The sequence below is a fragment of the Melospiza georgiana genome, chromosome 17, assembly GCF_028018845.1.
Source record: "Melospiza georgiana isolate bMelGeo1 chromosome 17, bMelGeo1.pri, whole genome shotgun sequence".
Taxonomy (NCBI): Eukaryota; Metazoa; Chordata; class Aves; order Passeriformes; family Passerellidae; genus Melospiza; species Melospiza georgiana.
This window is the reverse complement of record NC_080446.1, coordinates 4725452-4745960: the sequence shown is the minus strand read 5'-3', so window position 1 is coordinate 4745960 and position 20509 is coordinate 4725452. Positions and strand designations below refer to the sequence as shown.

The window sequence follows — 20509 nt, the reverse complement described above, 5'->3', positions numbered from 1 at the left end:
AGGTTTTTGCCTGAATGTCCTGCTGAGGGGGGACTGAGCTGGTGCCAGTCCTCAGGGCTGCCCACATCCCCTTGCTCCATATCTGTACACCAGCAGACCCCTTGTCTGACTGACCCCAGCAAGATCTGTGCTTTATAGATGGCTTGGTAAATTTAAATACCTCTTTCTTGTTTCTTCAGTTCTTACCCAATCTGTGGATTGTCAGGGCCGTTTTGGAGGCATGTTATTATTAATGAGTGTCCTCTGGCTCGGTGATGTGTGTGGCCAGGGCAGGGCTGGGGTGCTGGCTGCTGTTCTGGCTCCTGCATGGCTGAGATGGGCACGGAGCCGTCCTCCTCCTCCCCTTGCAGAAATGTCCCTCTGGATGCTTGTCACTCTTCAGGGGGGTGTATGCTCATACAGCCCCAGCTCTGCATGAGGAGGGACTCCTGGGCTATAATTCTCTGCCTTTTAAGCACTAAACTCCCTTTTGGGTTGTTTTTGACATTAGGAATTTCCTCTGATAAGAGAACTTTATTTGCCTTTAAATATCGCTTTGTGACAGGATGATGGAGTGGGGATTCTTGGAGCGAGCCCGTGCCAGCCGGGGAAGGGAAATTCTGCTGGGGCTTTTGTTTCTCTCTAGCACTGACATTGGAGCTCTTTAAAGACTGGGTTTGTTTTATCCTTGGCAGGAGTGTGTGTGCACATGTCAGTGTCCAGACAAATGGGAGCAGCCCTTGTTGGAGCTGTGCTGGAGCCAAGTGTGTCTCCTGCTCTCCCCTCCCTGTGGCACCTGGGGGAGAGGAGCTGTGCTGGGCTTTTTCTGCAACAGGCTTCCAAACACAGGTTGTGTTGGTGAAGCAGGGGTGGTACGTGGAATGCTTTAAAAAACCGAAAAGAAGGATTTTGTGGTGCTGTCTGCAAGGTACACTTGGGTGTTCCCTGGCTGGCAGGGCATTGTGTCACCTGTTACCCCACAAAGATCCCAAATCCAAGTCCTCAGGGCAGCATTGTAGCTGGCTTGTAGTGCAGCCTGCTCAGGCACAACCTGAGCTCAGGCTGTAGCCACAAAGTCTGAGCTGTGTTTGCTTTCAGGGGGAGCTGAGCTCCCTAATCTGACTCTGCAGCAGCCGTGTTGTATCACCATCCCTTTAGATACGGAGGATTTCACTCCACAGGCTGCCTGTAAGCAGCAGGAGCTGCCAAGTGCCAGCTCATTTATTCCACTTGGATCCCAAGGAGTTCTCTCTGCTTTTCAGGATGCCTCAAGCAGCCAGCTAACCCTGTGTTCTTTCTTTCAGCTCTTCCACGTAGCATATGTCCTGATCAAGTTTGCCAACTCCCCTCGTCCTGACCTCTGGGTGCTGGAGAGATCGACTGATTTTGGCCTCACCTATGAGCCCTGGCAGTATTTTGCCTGTGAGTATGACAGGGGGCTGCATGTCAGTGGCAGGGAGTGGGGCTGTGCTGAAGATAACTCTGTGCAAGTACAGGGGTGGGTTTGGAGCTGTGTCATTGCTGTGATGCAGTGCATGTCTTCTGTTTCATCTGCTCAGTAAGGCTGCAAGAGTTGAAGATTGAATGCTCCTCAGGAAAAGAGAGCTGTTTAACTCTCTGGTAATTTTAATAAATGCATTTAAAAATAAATGTATTTTTAAAAATACTGTCATGACATACGGGGAGTGCCAAAGTTGGCACCGGTGTCTGCAGTTGGGTGTTGTTGCTCTAGGTCTGAAGGTGAGATTTCTTATCATCTCCTCCCTGCCCTCCTCTTTCAGTCTCTTCCCTGTACCATCCCAGGCTGTGTTTCAGCTCCTCCAGAAGCCAAGCAGCAGCTCACTTCCAAGTGGCTGCTATCACAGAAAAGCCTGGATGCAGCAAACATTCCCCTGTGCTTATCAGTACCGGAGATTGGATCCAGCCTGTGCAGGGCAGGAACTGCTGTCCTGCTGCTGTGCAAGGTGGGATCAGAGACAGCTGGCTGGAAGGGAGATCCAGCCTGTGCATTTGGCTTCCCAATTCTCTGATTAAAACCTTAAGAAACAGCTGGTTCTGCAAAACTCTTCTCCCAGAGGGTCTGTGGGGTAGCCGGATGCGAGGAACTTGTTAACCAGCAGCTCCTCCCAGAAGCAGCAGCAGTAATTGGGAGAAGATGTGAGTTAAGATCTACAGCCAGAGCTTAAAACCTGGCAAGAAAGGACTTGGGAGCACTCAGAGGCCTTGCCCTGGGCTGTCCCTAAAGGCTCATATTTCTGGCTTACCTGTCAGGCTGTGCTTTGGATTTCTGGCCTCTCCTTGTGCAAGAAGGACCTGCAGATGTATTACCCTGTGTTGCCTTAGTGTGGTAGCTGCTCTCTGGGGTGGATGTTTTTCTCTCTGCTGTGTGCTAGTGGGGAATTACTGCTGTCAAATTCCTGCTTTGCTTTTTTCTGTCATCTCTGAGAATTTCCCTGCCACCTCTGAAGCCTCTCCTGGGGCCCATTACAGTCGTGTTCCTGCATGGTCTGGAGCTGCACTTGTGTGTTCCTGTGTGTAATGGCAGTGCTGAAACATCTGGAGTCCCCTTCCCTCCCTGTCACCCCTCCCCTGGAGAAGGGAGATGCAGTGACACAGCCCAGTGGAAAGTTCCCATGGAAATAAAGAGGTGGCTGCTCCAAAACCTGCCAGATTTGCAAGCACAAGAAGTCCTCTGCAGAGGTTTATTTTTATCATGGGGAGTTCTGTAGGTGGTCAAATGAAAGCACTGCCAGGTCAGTACCAGGGTTAAAAGCAGCTGGCAGAAATGCAGGGTTTCTTCAGAGCAGGCAGTGAGCATTGCCAGGGGTGGCACTGGCACTGCCCACCCACTGCCCATCACAGGAGGTGCCAGGCTGCTTTTGGGCTTAGTTCTATGAGAGGAGAGAGAAATGACTGCTTGGTGAGGTTCTGTCCTTGTCTGTTTCCGTAAAGCAGTGCTAGAGTTTGAGGCCATTGCGTTGCTCTGTTTTAGCTCACAATGCCCAGATTCTGGCTCATGTGGTTGTGCAGATTTTGCAATAACTGGAGGAGTTCTTTGGTTTTCCTGAGTAGCTCCCTGGGCTGAGCATCCTGTCTGCATGCAGCCGTGGCAGTGCTCTGGAAATCAATCATCTGGAGCCAGTGGTGACAGGTTCCTTGCCTGGGGCTTTAAAAATAAATTGCCTTTAAAAAAACACCTGGTGAAGCAAACCTCATCCAGAGACCTGATGTTAAATATTTCCACATCTTCCTGTGGATGCAACTGAGCTCTTGCTGTTGCCAAAACAGTGTTTCCCAGAGCAAGGCCACTTTCTGGAGACAAGGTGTGGATGGGTGCAAGCCAGAGGTGAAGGCAGGGAGGCAGAAATCCCCTGCTCCACCTCTGCTGTTCCTTCTGCCTGGCTCAGCCTACCCATGCAGCACATGGAGTGGGGGACTTGCCTTCTGGAGGCACATTGAGACAGATTTTGGGGGATTATTCCCATGATTTTGGGGGATTATTCCCATGGATTGGGGGATTATTCCCATGAATTATTCCTATGATTTTGGAGGCTTATTCCCATGGATTGTGTTAACATTTCCCCTTCAGTTTCCTGTGTAAGCTGAGCAGCTCTGGCTGGAGCAGGAGATTGTGTTGGCTGCCTTTTCTTCCTTTTTCTCCCCATGGAAGGCACCCTCAGGAGCACTGCAGTCACATTCACTTCAGCAGGCTCTGCTGTGAGTTCCTGGCACAGGTGAAAAGGGAATGGGAAGGAGCAGCAGCCTCTGTCCAGGCTCTTCCTGAGGGAGCAGTCCCTGAGAGTGGCACTGTGTAGGTTTTTGGATGGGTAGATGCAGGTGCTCACCACCCTGCACATGAGCTGCCCCAGCAGAGGTTTGGTTGGCTCTGCCAGCACAGGGATGCCTCACATCTGGGGACGGGGGTGCTGGACTTGCAGGAGCAGTCATGCTGGGAAGCCAGGCCGTTCCTGTAGCTGCAAGGAGAGCCTTGGCATTCAGGGTGTGTCCCCAGAGCAGGTCACCAAGCCAGCAGAGCGGCTGCCTGGTGATGCCAGCTCCCTGGCTTTCTCCAGCCTTGCATTGCCACTCAGTGGCAGCAGCCCTGGTTTGCTGTCCCCAAGGAGTGCTTCTGGGTGGCCTTGGCATTTCTGCTTTGTGGCAGTGGTTTAAGAGCAGAGCTCAGAGTGAGGTGTGAGGAGGACCTGCAGCATTTGGGAGAGGCAGAGCAATGGATTGCAGGATGTCTGCTTGTCCACCCTGCCTGGGGAGAGATGTCCCGGCAGTGGCTGTGGCTGCTCCTGTTGTGAGTTCTGTGCTGCTTTCAGGACTGACCCAGGAGGTTTAGGATCCACGTGAAATGATGGTGCAGCTCCCACACCCTGGCAGCAAAGTGGAAGCAGTGTAGCAAATCCACTGCCAGCATGGCAGCAGACTGAGACCAGAGCAAGATCTCAGGCTGGTTAAACTGTGAGCTTAGTGCCAAAATTGAGGGGTGGCTTTCTCTGCAGGTGGTGGCAGTAGGTGCAGTGGCTGTTCTGACCTTCCTCATTTACTGCAGGGAGGTGATTTGGGGAGTTTCCTGCCTGTTACTGTCAGAGTGACACCCTCCCTTAGTGGAGGACATGGAGCCGTGGCAGAGTTAATGCCACAAAGCAATCTCTGTGTGGTAAATGCTTAACAGAGATTGTACACCCATCTCTCCTGTGCTCAGCGTGGGAAAATCCAGAGAGGGCTGGGAATTGTTCCTTTTCTCTTACTGCTCTCTCCTCTGGTTGGTGAACAGCTTCCAAGAGGGACTGCATTGAGAAGTTTGGCCAGCACACCGTGGACCGTATCACCAGGGATGACCACGCCATCTGCACCACGGAGTACTCCAGGATTGTGCCTTTGGAGAATGGGGAGGTGAGCCTGCAAATGTGCCTGTTTCCATCCCTGGAGTGTGCAGGGTCACTCAGGGGCTGTTGGTACTCCTGTTAACTCCATTTGTGGATACCACTTTTAAGTGTTCAGTTCGACCAGATGGGATTGATGGAGAGCTTGGTTGTAGGGATGTGCTCCTTGTTGATGGAGTGACAAAACTATCTTGTGACAGAACTATCTAAGGCCAGAGGTTTTTTTCCTCAATTAGCAAAAAAGACATCTTGTAGAACTTGGGGGATTTCACCTCAAACTTCAGGATCACTGATTGGACAGAAGCCAAAAAGTCCCACCTGAGCAATTTACTAGAAAAAGAAGAGCACAAAGAAACTAATGGCTTTCGTGATGTGTTTTACCAGGAGCAAGGTCTTGCACCTGGCTCAGTTTTTCTCTGTAAAGAGTTTTGTTATTTTGCCTTTTATTAAAACTTTTTTGTTTCCTGCACTACCTCAAAAGCCATCCTGCTGTTTTTATGCTTTCTATGGTAGCTGAGCTATCTTGGGTGTGAAATAGATCTCCAAGATCTTGAGGATCTCCAGACCTCCAAGAGACCTGGCTCAAGGAGACCCTGTTTCAATTGATCTCCTCCCATCCCACAGGGTTGTAGAGATTTGTTCTCACACATCCACACAATAGTGCTCTAGCTTCCCCTAGAGCAGTGGAAGTCCAACCCGCTCTTTTCCCTCCTCCATGCACAGATTGTTGTGTCCCTGGTGAACGGGCGCCCAGGAGCCATGAACTTCTCCTACTCCCCTCTGCTGCGGAACTTCACCAAGGCCACCAACATCCGCCTGCGCTTCCTGCAGACCAACACTCTGCTGGGCCACCTGATGGGCAAGGCTCTGAGGGACCCCACGGTCACCAGGAGGGTAAGGCAGGCCTTGGCACTCCGGCTGGGGAGGTGGAGCTGTTGGCGGGCTGTGCAAGCCACCTCTGGGAGGGGATGCCCTGTGGGGAATTTCTCTTGCTCTTGCACCCCCTAAAGCTGAAGGCATCTGCAGCAGGTGCTGCCGTGGCTGGAGATGGAGAAGACACCAACAGTGTGGAGCTGGGAAGCACCTCTTGGTGTCACATGTGGCTTTCTGGCTGTGCTGGCAGCCCCCACGCACGGCTGATGGGCTCTGTTGGAGGTGGTGGATATTAACCACAGCCTGCAATGTCACTGAAAGGGAAATATCCCAGCACATCGTTTTACTCGGCAAAGTTTTGCTGAATCTTGAGTAGGATGGTTATGAATCTGGTTTGTAAAAATAGTAATGGCCAACTTTTCCTGTGCTTTGCAGTACTACTACAGCATCAAGGATATCAGCATTGGAGGGCGCTGCGTGTGCCACGGCCATGCCGACGTCTGCGATGCCAAAGACCCCAACGACCCTTACAGGTACAAATGAAAGCATTTGAACTGCTGTTCTAAGAATGAAAGATGATAACAGAGTTAGTTGTGTCCTGTTCTGAGCTTGTGATGGTGCCATAACTGCTGCTCGTGGCTCTGCCTTGAGAAAGCAGCAGAAACTGCTCCAGACGAAGTAGCAAAAATCACACTTTTTCTCAGACTGTTTTTCAGCCAGATCAGCTCCCTGGTTGAGTTTCCCTGCCCACAGCTTTGCCATCCCACTGGAGCAGAGTGTGAGGATACTGATGGAGGGATACTGATGTAGAACTGGGAGATTTTCCATCAAAGTCCTGAATTCCATTCAGGAATTCAGAAAGTTCCATTTCTGAACTTGAGCCGAGGAGTCTCCTGCTTCCCATGTGGCTTCTTAGGCACTGGGGCAATGCTCTCATAAATAGATGGTCTCCCATGAAACCAGAGACTGCTTCCCATTTCTGCTCATAAGAACCGTAGGTTGGTTGTGTACATATCTGAACAACTCTTTGCAAAAGAACAAGAGTGTGTAAAGAAGTTACATGTTGGCTAATGGGACTTCCCATCTGCCTTGGCAACTTGGAATGCCAAAGAGCTGCTTCAGACCATGGAAGTGTTGCTTTTAGCCATCTGTTTGCAGCTTGAATGTTGCCTTCATGAAAGGGCTGGGTAGATTCAGCTGGATAAGGGGAGCTTGTATTTCTTTCTCATCAGGATCATGTAGAGCTTTTGGATCATCTAAAATAAAATTCCAGTGGGTCCCAGCCAAGGTTAAAGCTGTTAAGTATTAAAACAAAGATGTATTGGTAAGCAAGCCTGCCTGAGTCTGCCAAACTCTCTGACAAAAGGAAGTCCATAAATATTTGAATGTACAGTTCTTGTTTTTTAGACATTGGTGCTGCTGGATGCAAAGTGCACCTGTGTGCTGGGACAAAAGGCTTCATGGGGACAAGGGATTCTTTAACATGGAAATGCCAGGACCTTTCTTGGGTGTATCAGTGGCTTGGGGCTCTCCGGGATGGGAGGGAAGGTTGAACAAGGAGAGCTATGTTAGATATCCTTGTTCAGTGCCACTTCTGCTTGCAACCATCTCTCTCTCCCGAAATTCCTCTCCTCCATTCTCATTTGGATGCATTTGGCATCTTCACTCTTGGCCCCAGGCTGTTGTCTGATGTTGCAGCACATGTTGGTAAGCAGCTGTTGCATTTCACCCAGAGCAGATCACGCTGGCCTGAGGGAGGAAACATTTCCTACTTGTGTGCTTTGTACAGTCAGAGCACAACAGCTGTAAGTCCTTTGGGATACAGCAGGGAAAAGTGCTGGATAAATGGATCTTCTCATGGCACTGCTCTGTACCCTTTAGCAAGCCCAGGAGCACAGGCAAGTCAGCAGAAATCTGATCCTTTCAGTTGAGAAAATGAGTAATTGATGAAATGCTGCCATTTCCAGGCTGTGGGAGCAGCTGTGTCCAGCCCTCCATTGGAGTGGGCACTGCTGGTTGGGATCCCAGCCCTCCTGCCCTGGCACAGCACAGAGCCAGCCTGGGGATGTCTGTAGTGCCACATCAGCTGGGGCTCAGACACACTGACCCCCTTGAGACACAGGCCCAGCTACCAGGAACTCATCCTGTCTTCAGCAGTCTGTGTGGTGTGCCCCTGCACATGTCCTGCCTCTTCAGAGTCTGACAGCAGCCGGGCCAGGAAATGCAGATAAAGGGATGTGGATTGGCCTGGTCCTGTTAAAAACCCAACAATCTCAGCCTGGGGGAAGGTCTCTGCTGTTCATTTTAGCTTCCCTCTTCTGCACATCCCCATGTTTCTTGTGCCTGTTGCCCAGAAAGGCAGGATGAGCACTTTGATAGGTGAGGTGAGCTAGAAATCTTGGCAAAGGCTCAGGACATGATGAAGCATGTCCATGAGCTGACTTCTGGCCATCAGTGATAGCATTCGTGCAACTTTGGAGAGTTTGTGTGAAGTGTCAGGCTACAGAGGCTGCACGTGCAGCTGTTGGGCTGGCAGCACATGTGAGCCCTGTTTACAGGGACCTGCGGGCAGGTACAGCCTCCTCAAGGCTCCCTGCACTTCTCAGAGCTTTCTGTCTTTGCCCTGTGTTGGAATGGGCTGAGTGAAACAGAGAGCAGGAATGTTTTCCTGCTTAAAGGTGAACACCAGCAGGATGAGGCACAACTCTTTCTCCTGGCAAACCCTTGGGGCAGTGAGATCAGAATCATCAGGGACCTGCCTTGGAGAGCCCAGACAGGAGTTGTGTGCTGACAGACTGAGTGAGCTCAGGAGAGCCCTACAAGGGTTCTGCATCTGCCTGGTAAGAGCAGCTGTTCCTGTGGCTTCACTGCCCTGTCACAGATGCCACAAGCAGGAGAGGAGACACGCAGAGAGTCCAGCTGCTCCTTCTGTGCCTGATGCTGAAGGTAACCACCAAGGCAGCAGCAGCTGCTGGTCAGAAGCACATCCACAGATGAAAGATGCTTTCCCACTGCTGCACCCTGAACTCCAGCTTCCCCTTTCCCATTTGGAAGGCAAAGCACCATGTGTGCCAGGTTTGTGCCATCCATCAGTCTCTTTTTGCAGGTGGTTTTTTCTCAGTACAGTCAGAAATGGAGGAAGGGGCTTTTTTTTCCTTGATTGTTCTCAGATGTCCCAGCCAAATCCTGATGATGTGGTGTTTGTGCTGCTCTCAGTTCTGCCACAGCTGCTCACTGGAAACTGTTTAGTCTCTGCTGTTGAGCATCAATTCCAGCGGGAGGACTGCGGTTTCATTTCTTACAGAGGATGACCAGGAAATATGTGCTGTGTGCACACAGCCGCTCCCTCTTCTCCCTTGTATATACTCAGTCAATGAAACATGTAAATATTGTGGTTTATGCACATTGGCCTGTAATTCATTAGCAGCACAGACTCGGCACAAGGTGCGGTGAAGCTGCAATAGCTGAGCTCTCTGAGAGGTCATTGCTAACTCTGGACAGCAGAGACTAAATAAATATCTCCTTCTCCTCTGAAATGAGCAACTTTACTCATGCAGTGCCATCTTCTTCCATTCTGGGAACTGAACCAGTTCTTTTCAAACATCTTGAGCCTTAAGGAGCCCGGGGTGTGTGGCTGGAGCCACGTCCTCCAGTCAGGGAGATTAACACTGCTCTGCAGGTTTATAAGTTCCCTGACTCAGTGACCATCTTTCTCCACACGCCTGTGTATGGATCTTAATCTTGCTCTCCAGCTGCTGCTGTGGAAAAAACAATAAAATTTGGTTTCCTTGGAAGTGCTGAGTGCTGGTCAGCCAGGTGAGAGGTCTGTGGGTGGTTGCATTCTGGGGACACAGCCAAGGTTTGCCTCTCATTGAGACTCCCCCTTGGGTCTGCAAAACACTTAAAGAACAAATTTTCTAATGGCTGTTTCAGGGCTGTTTTCTGCCACTTAAGCTCCAGCCAGGGGTTCAGTTTCATGCCTGGACTCTGCCAGCTACAGCCCAGCCTGTGAATGTGGGCAGGGATGGGGCATGACAAGTGCTGGAGAACTGATGGCATCTGCAAGGGAAGGGCTGGGAACCCCTCTGCCTGAAGCAAACATGCTGAGTGTGGATCCTGCTTGCTTTCCCCCAAACTTTCAGATCATCCCATTATTTTCATTAAAATGAGGTCACTTGTGCTGCTGCCTCTGTCTGGCAATTCACTATACGTAGACTTTCAGGTCCCACGTCTTAAAATTACATGTAGGTGGAAGCTGTGGCACTCAGCTCGCTGCAGAGTGTCTGCACTCCTACACTTCACCCTGAATGACTGCTCCTTTTGTTTCTAACGTTTTAAAAGAATTACATTTATTTTTAAACACACTGCTTTTGAATGGAAAAGCATTGGAGGGAGGGAGAGATGGGAGTGGCAGACTGGCCCTGAGGGGAAATGAGTAATTGCACAGATAAAAGCTGGAACATGCTGTATTAGCCATAAGTCTAACACAACAGAAAGCGTTTGTGTTGGATGGGAATGGCCCTGTGCTAAGTGGAGGCTTTGGGGCTGATGTCACTGACGTTAATGAATCACCCCGGTGGTGGGGCAGGGACGAGATCCATCGGGTGCCTGTGCGAGATTCCTTTACCCAGCACAGCCCTGCCTGGAAAGCAGGAATGCAGTGCACAGGGACTATGGGGCCAGCTTCTACTGAAATTTTTAATTCAAATTTCATGCCCTCCTCCCTGCAGCACAGGTGTGCCTGGAGGAGCAGACAGCCCCTGTATATCCCCATCCCTCTCCAAGCTCTGGGCTATCATTTTTTCCTTTCATGCTGCACAATGCTGGGGACACATCTTTGTGTCCCTGCACCACGCTGCACTCTCTCAAATAATCAGCTTCAGCTCAGTTTCTACCACTGCCACCTCCAACCATTTCACATTTTACTCTCTGCAGAGCTGGCTAGGCAGCGGCAGATTTTTCTCTAATCCTTGTCTCCCTGTGAAGTAAAAGAATGATGGTGGAGGAGAAGAAAGGGAGAGAATGCAGCTGGAATAGCAAAGTTTGGCTCAGAAAAAACAAATAAATCAATTAAAAAGTTGGGGAAAAAAGCCTTAGAAGCCTCTTTTCCAGAATGTTGGGATTAGAATATATATTGGGATACCACTTGTTCGCGGACCAGATCAGCGACAGCGATGCACAACACGGTCACACAGCAGGGTCACACAGCAGCTCCACATCCCTATCATCACCCCAACCTTGTCTGTGCCCTTTCCTGTCCCCACAGGCTGCAGTGTGACTGCCAGCACAACACCTGTGGTGGCTCCTGTGACCGCTGCTGCCCTGGCTACAACCAGTTCCCCTGGAAGCCTGCCACCGCCGACAGCGCCAACGAGTGCCAGCGTGAGTGGGGCTGGGTCAGCCTGAGGCAGCCCTGATGAGGGGAGAGATGAGGGAATCTGGCTCCCTGCTCTTAGAAGGCTAATTTATTATTTTATTAAACTATAGTAAAGAATACAGAAAGGGTACAGACAGAAAGTTAACAAGAATGATAATGAAAACTCGCGACTCTCTCTTCCAGAGTCCTGAAACAGCTGGCTGTGATTGGTCATTAAATAAAAGCAATTCACATTAAACCAATCAAACAACCACCTGTTGGATAAGCAGTCTCCAGATCACATTCCAAAGCAGCAAAACACAGGAGAAGCAATCAGATAATTATTGTTTTCATTTTTCTCTGAGGCTGCTCAGGAGAAAAAGTCCAGGCAAAGGGATTTTTCAGAACATATGATGGTGACAGGGCTGGGCTCTCCCTTCCTGCCAGGCATAGCCCCGTGCCCTGCTGCGGGGCAGCTGCTCTCTGCACTGCTGGGGTGATGCTGAGTGGGACTGGGTGAGCTGGGGGCAGTGACACAGCAGGGAGGACCCTGCACAGCAGGTGTTGGTGCTCAGGTGAGGCTCACACAGGGAGGTCTCTGAGGTCCCTGTGGGAATTTGGCTCTGCTTGCCTTCCAGTTCCTCCAGTATGTCCAAGGGTTCATGCAGGTGAGTCTCATTGCTCAATTCTGTCTGCAAGATGAATTAGGTTTGGGTGTGTTTACATACAGGACATCTTTATTTGTCCAGAGGAACCTTTGGTCAGTGCCAACAGCGGAATTTCTGCTGCACTGGGGGCACAGAGCTGCTCCACAGGGTGGCAAAGGATCTTAAATCCTGGGAGTTTCTAAAGCCCCCTCACCTGGTGCTGGGTTTTACAGCTCACCTCTATCCAGGGTGGGATAAAAGAGGCAAGAATGTTGCTCTCCAAACCAGGCTAGTCGAGGCCCCACAGTGTGGTGATTTTTCTTTCTCGTCCATACACGCCTGCACATATTTTACTTGTGGTTTTGTGCCCACTGCACTCTCCTGGTTGCAGACCAGACTTTGTGAAGGAATTGCTGCTTCTGTGCTTTTGAACTGAAAGAGTTGAGAGAGCTTGGGAGATCCTGTAATGCCCCAGATGCATTCAGGCATCTTTCCTCATGGAAAACCAGCCCATCAAACCCAGGAGGGAGAGCTGACACCTGGAGATGCAGGTGCTGACTGAAGGACCTCTGAGGTGGTTTAGCTCCTTTCTCTCTGTGTTCCAGCCTGCAATTGTAATGGCCATGCCTACGACTGCTACTACGACCCGGAGGTGGATCGACACAAAGCCAGCAGGAGCCGTGAGGACAAGTTTGAAGGGGGAGGTGTTTGTATTGACTGCCAGGTAGGCCTGAAGAGCTTTCCTTCTCTGGAAAAGGCTTTTGCAAATGTTTGTGTTTGTTTCTGCTGTCAGCCTGGAGTTCAGCCTCCTGGACCTCTCCACCAAGCCCCTCTGTTATCTAAATTAGGTCTCTGCCTGGAAATTTAGTCTCTTTGCCGTGGATTAAAGGAGTGTGCACCAGTAATGAGAACATCACTTGGGTTTCTCACTGTTAGTACCCTTGTAGTACCACTACTTCCTAAAGCTTTAGTTTGCTGAGACACCAGAATTGGGAGGCACAGGTTGCTGCCCAGCACATTGTGTAATCCCTGCCTGGTTCACAGTGCTCTGGCATCTCCCTGGATGTCTCTCTGCCCACCAAAATGCCAATCTTCAGTTTCTGTGAAAGTGGGAACATAGCTCTTCCCTTCCCAAGGTGACGGTGACATGATTAATTCATGCACTGGCATGAAACTTCTGGCTGTGCTTCCTTGCTGGAAGGAAACAGGTTGCTCCCATCCTTGGAGCACAAAGTGGTCAGGACATTTTACCATCTGAAAGAAGTGAAACGGGCTCAAGGTCAGGTATGAACCTAAAACTCACTCTGTGTTTATGGGAGGATGCAGTTGGCAGGAAGCGCTTTGTTCCCAAGTCGGTGTATGTGGAATTTTGAGCAGATTTGGGTCTTTGGTGTGCTGCTTCCTCTGTAACCTGGAGCTGTTAGTAAATCTAGCAGATGAATGTGAATCCTGCAGGCAGAGGAACTGATGCCTCTCCAACCCACTGTCTTTCAGCACCACACCACTGGCATTAACTGTGAGAGGTGCATCCCTGGCTATTATCGCTCCCCCGACCATCCCATCGATTCTCCTTACGTTTGCTACCGTGAGTGTGACATCCTGCTGGCCTGGGTGACACAGGGCTGGGCTGGGCAGGGAGGTTTCCTGCTGCAGGCAGTGTGAGGCTCACTCAGTGCCACTTGTCCCTCTCTGCAGGCTGTAACTGTGACTCTGACTTCACCGATGGCACCTGCGAGGACCTGACCGGGCGCTGCTACTGCAAACCCAACTACACCGGGGAGCACTGCCACGCCTGTGCCGAGGGCTACCTCAACTTCCCCCACTGCTACCGTGAGTGCAGGGGCACAGCTGGCAGCACACACGCCCAGCAGCTCCAGTTCTGGCTCTTAGGATGTGCTTTCCTGTTCCACCAGGACTTCTTTCACATTTGGTTTGGGTGGGAGCTGCAGCAGAGCTGAGCTGCTCTGAACACAGAGTCAACAGGAGCTTCCCATTTGGCTGGAGTTTCTTCTCCCACTTTCTTATGAAAGATAGGCTAAAAAGGGCTGTCATGGTTTGTTGTTTAGTGGGACATCTGTGCTTTGTTCCATGTTCAACATTTTTATTCAGCCTGTTCAGCTTTGGGACTGTCAAGTCTCTGATACTCCATCAGGATTTCTCTGAGTGTGTGTGCTGACATGTCCAATGTGTCTTTTCTCTGCACAGCCATTCCAGCTTTCTCTCACAACAGTACTGGAGAACAAGTGCTTCCTGCAGGACAGATAATAAGTAAGCAGTGCAGTTTTCCTTGATGCTTGGGCAATGCTGTCATTTCTGTTATGCCTCCCATCCAATGCAAGATTAGATCTTACTGGGCACATACGTTGTATGGGACAGCCCTGAGTGGTTTTAGGACAGTACAACCATCAGCTGAGTTGGGGGAAAGGAAGTTTCATGATCCCCTTTTTACAGATGTGGAAGCTCTAGGCTAGAGTGAGTGTGATTTTTTCCTGGGGTCCAGGCCATGTGGGGATGTCCCTTCTGCCCTCCCTGTGAGGAACCTCCCCCAAAAGTCACAGAGGGGCTGTGGCTGAGCTGGGAGCTCTGCTGTGGGCACCTCTGAAGGGTCGTGCACAGGCAGCCACTCGCTCTGTGTCGCTCCCTCTGTTGTTTAGAGAGCTCATCCACGCTCTCATCCCTGCTTCCCACACCTCTGTGCTCTCTCATGCTCACTCCTCTCAGTTCAACTACTCCCTTGTGCTTTTTTCAGTCTCTTTTCCCACCGAATCCTCCCCTGTCTCATGCTCCTCAGCACACTCCAGATAACCTTTTCCTTCCTTCTGATATTTTGAAGTCTGTATCTTCCAGACAGGTTTTTTCTTTCCTGAGCTGGAATTTCTCACTTCCCTTCTCGTTTCCTCACCTCCCCCTCCCTCTGCTTTTTGGATGATGTTTGTCCTTGCCTCTCCCAGCCCAGCACCCCACACCACTGCTGTTGGTGACAGCAGGGCTGGCTCAGAGCCTTGGCACTGCCTGCCTGGCACACCCTGCCCTGGAAGTGGGAAGGTCTGGGGTGCAGCTGAGCATGGAGTGACCAGAGAGAAGCTGCCTGATTAGCCCAAGGCTGTGCTTATTCCCACACAACCCTGACTCAGCTCTGCCTGGGCTTGTGGAAGCAGCATTTGCCTGCCCTGTGTGCTGCCCTGCTGCCCACCCTGCACCTTCACAGCATCATGGTGCTGAGCCCTCCCAGCCAGGCGTGGGTGGTTAAAGCATTCTTATCTGATAGGAAGGGTATGGAAACAAATGCCTGAGCATTTGAGCTGCCTCTGTGTCCTTGTGGGACCTCGGGGCTGGGCTGACAGAGTTGGACTGACATCCCTGTGTAGTGTGTGTTGCTGTCCCCTTGCAGACTGTGACTGCTACGCGGGAGGGACAGAGGGCAACGCCTGTCGCAAGGACCCCCGGGTGGGGATGTGTGTGTGCAAACCCAACTTCCAGGGCACACACTGTGACCAGTGTGCCCCAGGCCACTACGGGCCCGGCTGCCAGCGTGAGTACCCAGCGGGCAGTGTCCCCAGGCTGGCCCTGCTGGCCTTCTCCTTGTTCTCCACCCGCGCTGGGGAGGAGGAATTCCGCAGCTCTGCTTCCAAGTGATAAATTCCCATGACTTCTGCACTTCTGCTGCTGTTTTCCACCCAGCCCTGACCCTCCAGCATCCTCCCAAGCTGTGGGGGACTCTGGAGGAATTCGCTATGGGCCAGGCATGCTCACTATCAGCTCTGTTCCCCATGCTTTCTCCAGCCACTGCTCCTCTACCCCAGATGCTCTGGTTCCTTTCCTGGGAAGGCTAAAGCCAAAAAACCTGCTGAATTACTGATGGCCTTGTTGCTTTGCAGCCTGCCAGTGCTCTGGCCCTGGTCAGTACGATGGCACCTGTGACAGTGACACAGGGCAGTGTCTGTGCCGGACGGGCTTTGAAGGGCACTCGTGTGACCAGTGTGCTCCAGGCTACTTCAACTATCCTCTGTGCCAGTGTGAGTACCTGTCCCTCATGGGCCTGGGTGGGGACACAGCCAGAATCCTCTGGCAGGGGACTGAAGGGCTGGAAAGTGGTTTTGGAAATTATGTGCCATGGGCGGAGACTGATGGTGTGAACGCTTAGAGCAGCACCTGATGCCTGCCTGAGAACCCCAGGAAAAAGGCATTTTGCCATGAGCTCTGCCCCGTGCTCCCAGCTCAGGGGGTGTTCTGTGTGTTGCAGTGTGTGGCTGCAGTGCTGTGGGGACGCTGCCAGGAGGCTGTGACTCTGCTGGGAATTGTTTCTGCAGAGCTGAGTTTGCAGGGCCACGCTGTGAGCAGTGCAGCCCTGGCTACCACTCCTACCCCCACTGCTATGGTAAGCACCTGCACCTTCAGCTCCTGCTGCTCTAAAGAACATAGCTGTTCTTGCGAGACTTTGGTGTTTCTCGGTATCAAATCCACGTGGTTTGCACTGTGAATTTGGCAGGCTTGTTTTGGGGGTCATGGATCATAGCAAAGCCTGGAAGACAAAGCAGTTTTTATCAGTCACACTTCCTCATCACAGCCCTGCTGTGACCTGGTGTCTCAGTTCATGCCCTTTTTGTGTGTGTGTGATTTTAGTGCATTAGCCTCCTAAACTGCTGGGGAGCACCGAATGGGCTGTAAAGACCCCTCAGTGCATTTTCCTGGTATGGCTATGAAAATACTGCACCATTGGCCAAGGGATTAAGAAATTAATATTTCCTGATGGAAGTGGCTGATTCCTGGGGGCTGAATGATGGTTCAGAGCAGCAGTGCTTGGTCACAGATCTCAGGGGTGATCAGAGTCCTGCTCTTGCAGCTTGCTCCTGCGATCCCCGGGGTGCAGTGGACAACACCTGCAGCCCAGCGGGGCAGTGCCGATGCCACGGGAACTTTGCAGGGCACACCTGCAGCCAGTGTGCCCTGGGCTTCTATGGATTCCCCAGCTGCACACGTGAGTAACACCTTGCTGCTCTCTGCAAACGCTGAGGGGAGGGTGTAGCCACACTGAGGTTGGTCTCTTCTGCCAAGTAACCAGACAAGAGGAGATGGGCTCAAGTTGCACCCTGGGAGGTTTAGGTTGGGTATTAAGAAAAGAAAAAATTCTTGACCAAAACAGTTGTCAAGTATTAGCACAGGCTGCCCAGGGCAGTGGTGGAGTCACCATCATTGGAGGATTTAAAAATCATGTAGATGTGGCACTTGAGGACATGGTTTGTTGGTGGGTTTGGAACTGCTGGGGGAACAGTTGGGTGATGATCTGAGAGGTCTTTTCCAACCTTAATGATTCTCTGGTCCCATCCATTTCCCTGGGCACTGCATCACTCCTGGACTATTGCTGCTGGTGCCTGCAGCCCCAAGTCCTCTGAGCAGAGTGTCCCCACCTCCCTCCCTGTCAGCAGCCCCGACTAGAAGCCAGATGTACTCTCATGTCTCCCAGCAAGAATTTACTGCTCATTAAAAAGTAATCTGTGATACAATTTCCATGAAGCAACAAAAGAGCATCATCACCCTCTTGCACAGTCCTAAATGCGGACTCTGAGCCCTGCCAGCTGGCAGAGCTCTGCTCCCAAATGCTGATGCCGGCAGTATGCCTTTGAAGAGGCTGGAGGCAGAGATGAAATGCTCTCACAGGACTTCAGTAGTCACTTTTTTTTTTGGTCTCACAAAGCCATAGCCAGATTGCAGAGCTGGAGAAGACCCACAGCAAGGAAAGAAAAGAACCACCTGATTTTTATATTTTTTTTAAGTCTGTGGTTTCCTGAGCAGTCTTTAGCTGTTAGCCAGTGTGGGGGTGTCAGCCTGGAATGTCTCCTTTGGCAGGGGTTTGAGGTGTGCTGGCTGGGCAAGGAAGGCTTGGGCAGCTCCTGGCAGCTTGCTGACCTTTCCTGTGATAGGGCAGTGGGATCTCTGTGCATTCATGGGCAGCAGGTCCTGCAGAAGCTGTGGAACCATTGCCCAGCATCCGCAGGGCAGACCCTGATTGCCAGATGCTGCTCTGGAGTGTTTGGAGTTTTGTAGGGTTTGATATGTCACTGGCAGCTGACTTTTGGGGGATGAGATCACACCCCTTCTTCTCAACCAAAACTCTTCCCTGCCTCTGAAATACACATAAGTGTACGTGAATGGCCTGTGATAAACATTGAGACTTCCATTGTTTTTCCTAAAAGACGGGGCGTTTTTTTACCAAAAGCAAAGAATGAGAATTTTATTTATAATCCTGATTTTGGTGAAGGTCAGGCAGACAAAGGAGGCAGTTGCTGGGCAGCCCTGAGTGCAGCAGCTCTCTCCCCTCTCTTGCAGCGTGCCAGTGCTCCCGGGAGGGGTCCCTGCACGGCTCCTGTGAGCAGGACACGGGGCAGTGCAGCTGCCGGCCCGGGGTGACGGGGCTGCGCTGTGACAGCTGTGAGCCCGGTGCCTACGGCTTCCCCCACTGCCAAGGTACCCCCTTCCCTCATCTCTGCCACAGCCCAGCCTCTTGGGTGTGGTAAATGCATTCAGCATCCCCCAAAAGCTTGGCAAGGGGAGAAATGACCCCACTTCTAGCGCTGTAAATCTGTTCTTCTACCCCTCTTCTCCAGTGGGCTCCTGTAACCCAGCAGGGTTGGAGACTGCAGATCCCTCGCTGGCCCCGGTGAGTATGAAATGAACCTACCACAACCCCTGCAGGTCATTCTGTATGATCTACTTTATCTCCTTTTGGACCAAGTCCTTCCTTAGGCTCAGCCAGAGCAGCAGACCCCACGTTCAACCACTGCAAATTCTCACCTGCTCTTTTCTCCCCCGCCTTTCCCCAGGGCTCCTGTGCATGTCGGGCATACGTGGAAGGCCCAGCTTGTGACAGATGCAAGCCTGGATACTGGAACCTGACTCCAGAGAACCCCTATGGCTGCCTGAGTAAGAAAATGGCAATTGCACAGCCCACAAGTTCCCCTCTATGGTGCAGGAGCTAAACCCAAGCCAGTGAGCACCATCACTGGAGGACTGGAAGTGATGGCCTTCCTTCCATCTTCACCCAGAGTGATGTGTCAGAGCTGGAGCCCTCTGGGTGGCCCTCATGTGGAAAGGGGAAAGACTGGAGCCTGGAGCTTTTTGCTTGGGATGAAGCATAGGGCTCATACAATGAGTTACGCCATTCTCAGCCCTCCCTACAGACACTTAATTTTTCATGGCCAGATATGCAGAAAAGGCAAATATCTTGGGTAGCTGTGTCCTCAACAGTAGCTGTCCAAAATGAATCTTGAGCCCTTGTGCAGGGCTACCTTCTGCTTAAGCAGTTCCTGGCTCCACTTACCCCAGCCAGTCCTCTGATGTGGTGGGTGCTGACCCCATCAGGTTATTTCTCAGGGGCTGATTGACCTTCTGGCTTTCTTGTTCATGTCCCTCTCCTCAGGCTGCAAGTGTGACACCAAGGGCACCATCAGTGGGATCACAGAGTGCCGGCAGGTGGGTTTGTTCTCTGCTTCCAGGCTCCCCTGAGTGTGCTGTGTTGGGAGTGGTCAGCTCTGTCTGTCCCAGCAGCTGCTGGAGAGGCCCCAGCACTGAGCTCTCAGCTCTTGCAGCACAGTCTGGGCTCACATGAGAATGTGGGATTAAGACCTGTCATAAATTAGGCACCTAAATATTTCTGTGTCTGTCCCAGGATGCCTGGATTTTTGTTTGCCTGCATTGTTGGGTAATTTAAGTTATCTGGCCCTTATCTGGCCCACCCACGCGCAGGAAGCACTGTGAAGCATGAATCTCAGTCTGCTGCTTCTGCAGTGTCTCAGACCAGAACCCAAATAACTGAGGAACAGCTCAGCCATGACAAGCAACAGGGGGGAATGAGTTTCCATGCCTGCTTCTCTCCCAGGGCGATGGGCAGTGTTTCTGCAAAGCCAACGTGTGTGGGAAGCTCTGTTCAGCCTGCAAGGATGGCTACTTCAACATGGAGAATGCTAATTACTTTGGCTGCCAAGGTGAGCCCCTTCTCTGAGGTGTTTGGTGAGTGAGGGGCCACAAGAACTGACCCCACTGCACAGACTGACTGGTTGGTGACCTTGGAGAAAAGGGGCAAGAGATAACCACCTTCTGTTTTGGGTCATCGTTTTTGGGGTGATGCAGTTAAGCATTTTAAGGGTACAGTGGTAGTGCTGGGTTGATGGTTGGAATTGGATGATCTTAAAAGTCTCTTCCAACCTTGGTTCTGTGATTCTATACCACAGCCCAGAGCATGGACTGTGGCTCTGGAGACCTGTGGTTGTGCTTTTCCACTATTGGACAGAGGTCTGTCAGGCTGGGGAGCAAACAGCCAGGTGAGGTACCCCTTTGGGTACCAGAAACTGGTGTGTTTGAACCACTGGTCACATCCTTGCTGCAATGCCCCTTCCTCCTGCTGGGAGAGGGTGGGCACGGATACGTGGGGTTGGCCACTCTCCCCTGTGTCCATGGGAAGAGGTAAAGGAGGTCCCCCTCTCCACTTTGTCCATGGGAAGAGGTAAAAGAGGAGATCCCACTCTCTACTTTGTCCATGGGAAGAGTTAGAGGAGGAAATCCCACTCTCCATTGTGTCCATGGGAAGAGGTAAAGGAGGAGATCCCGCTCTCCCCTCTGTCTGTGGGAAGAGGGGAAGGAGGAGGTGGGCTGCTCTGAGCCATCCCATGCAACACCGGCAGGGCTGCAGCTCGTGGCCACCCTGAGGGTTTGCAGACCTTGTTCCATCATCCGCCTGGAAATAGCTCCGCGCTGAGGTGGAAGGA

The 20509-nt window shown here is 51.6% G+C and overlaps 1 protein-coding gene across 1 annotated transcript in view; it reads left to right on the top strand.

Annotated features, from left to right (window-relative positions):
- The window catches only part of LAMA5 (laminin subunit alpha 5), an 87532-nt gene that overhangs the window by 33972 nt on the left and 33051 nt on the right, over window positions 1–20509 (top strand). The window contains exons 3-20 of the mRNA XM_058036006.1: window positions 1284–1401; window positions 4763–4881; window positions 5595–5765; window positions 6180–6277; window positions 11011–11126; window positions 12353–12471; window positions 13242–13332; window positions 13443–13577; window positions 13953–14015; window positions 15139–15279; window positions 15626–15763; window positions 15991–16125; window positions 16591–16725; window positions 18075–18212; window positions 18353–18405; window positions 18569–18668; window positions 19165–19217; window positions 19624–19729. Of these exons, the coding sequence (XP_057891989.1) occupies window positions 1284–1401; window positions 4763–4881; window positions 5595–5765; window positions 6180–6277; window positions 11011–11126; window positions 12353–12471; window positions 13242–13332; window positions 13443–13577; window positions 13953–14015; window positions 15139–15279; window positions 15626–15763; window positions 15991–16125; window positions 16591–16725; window positions 18075–18212; window positions 18353–18405; window positions 18569–18668; window positions 19165–19217; window positions 19624–19729 (2029 nt within the window). The remainder of the gene's footprint in view (window positions 1–1283; window positions 1402–4762; window positions 4882–5594; window positions 5766–6179; window positions 6278–11010; window positions 11127–12352; window positions 12472–13241; window positions 13333–13442; window positions 13578–13952; window positions 14016–15138; window positions 15280–15625; window positions 15764–15990; window positions 16126–16590; window positions 16726–18074; window positions 18213–18352; window positions 18406–18568; window positions 18669–19164; window positions 19218–19623; window positions 19730–20509) is intronic.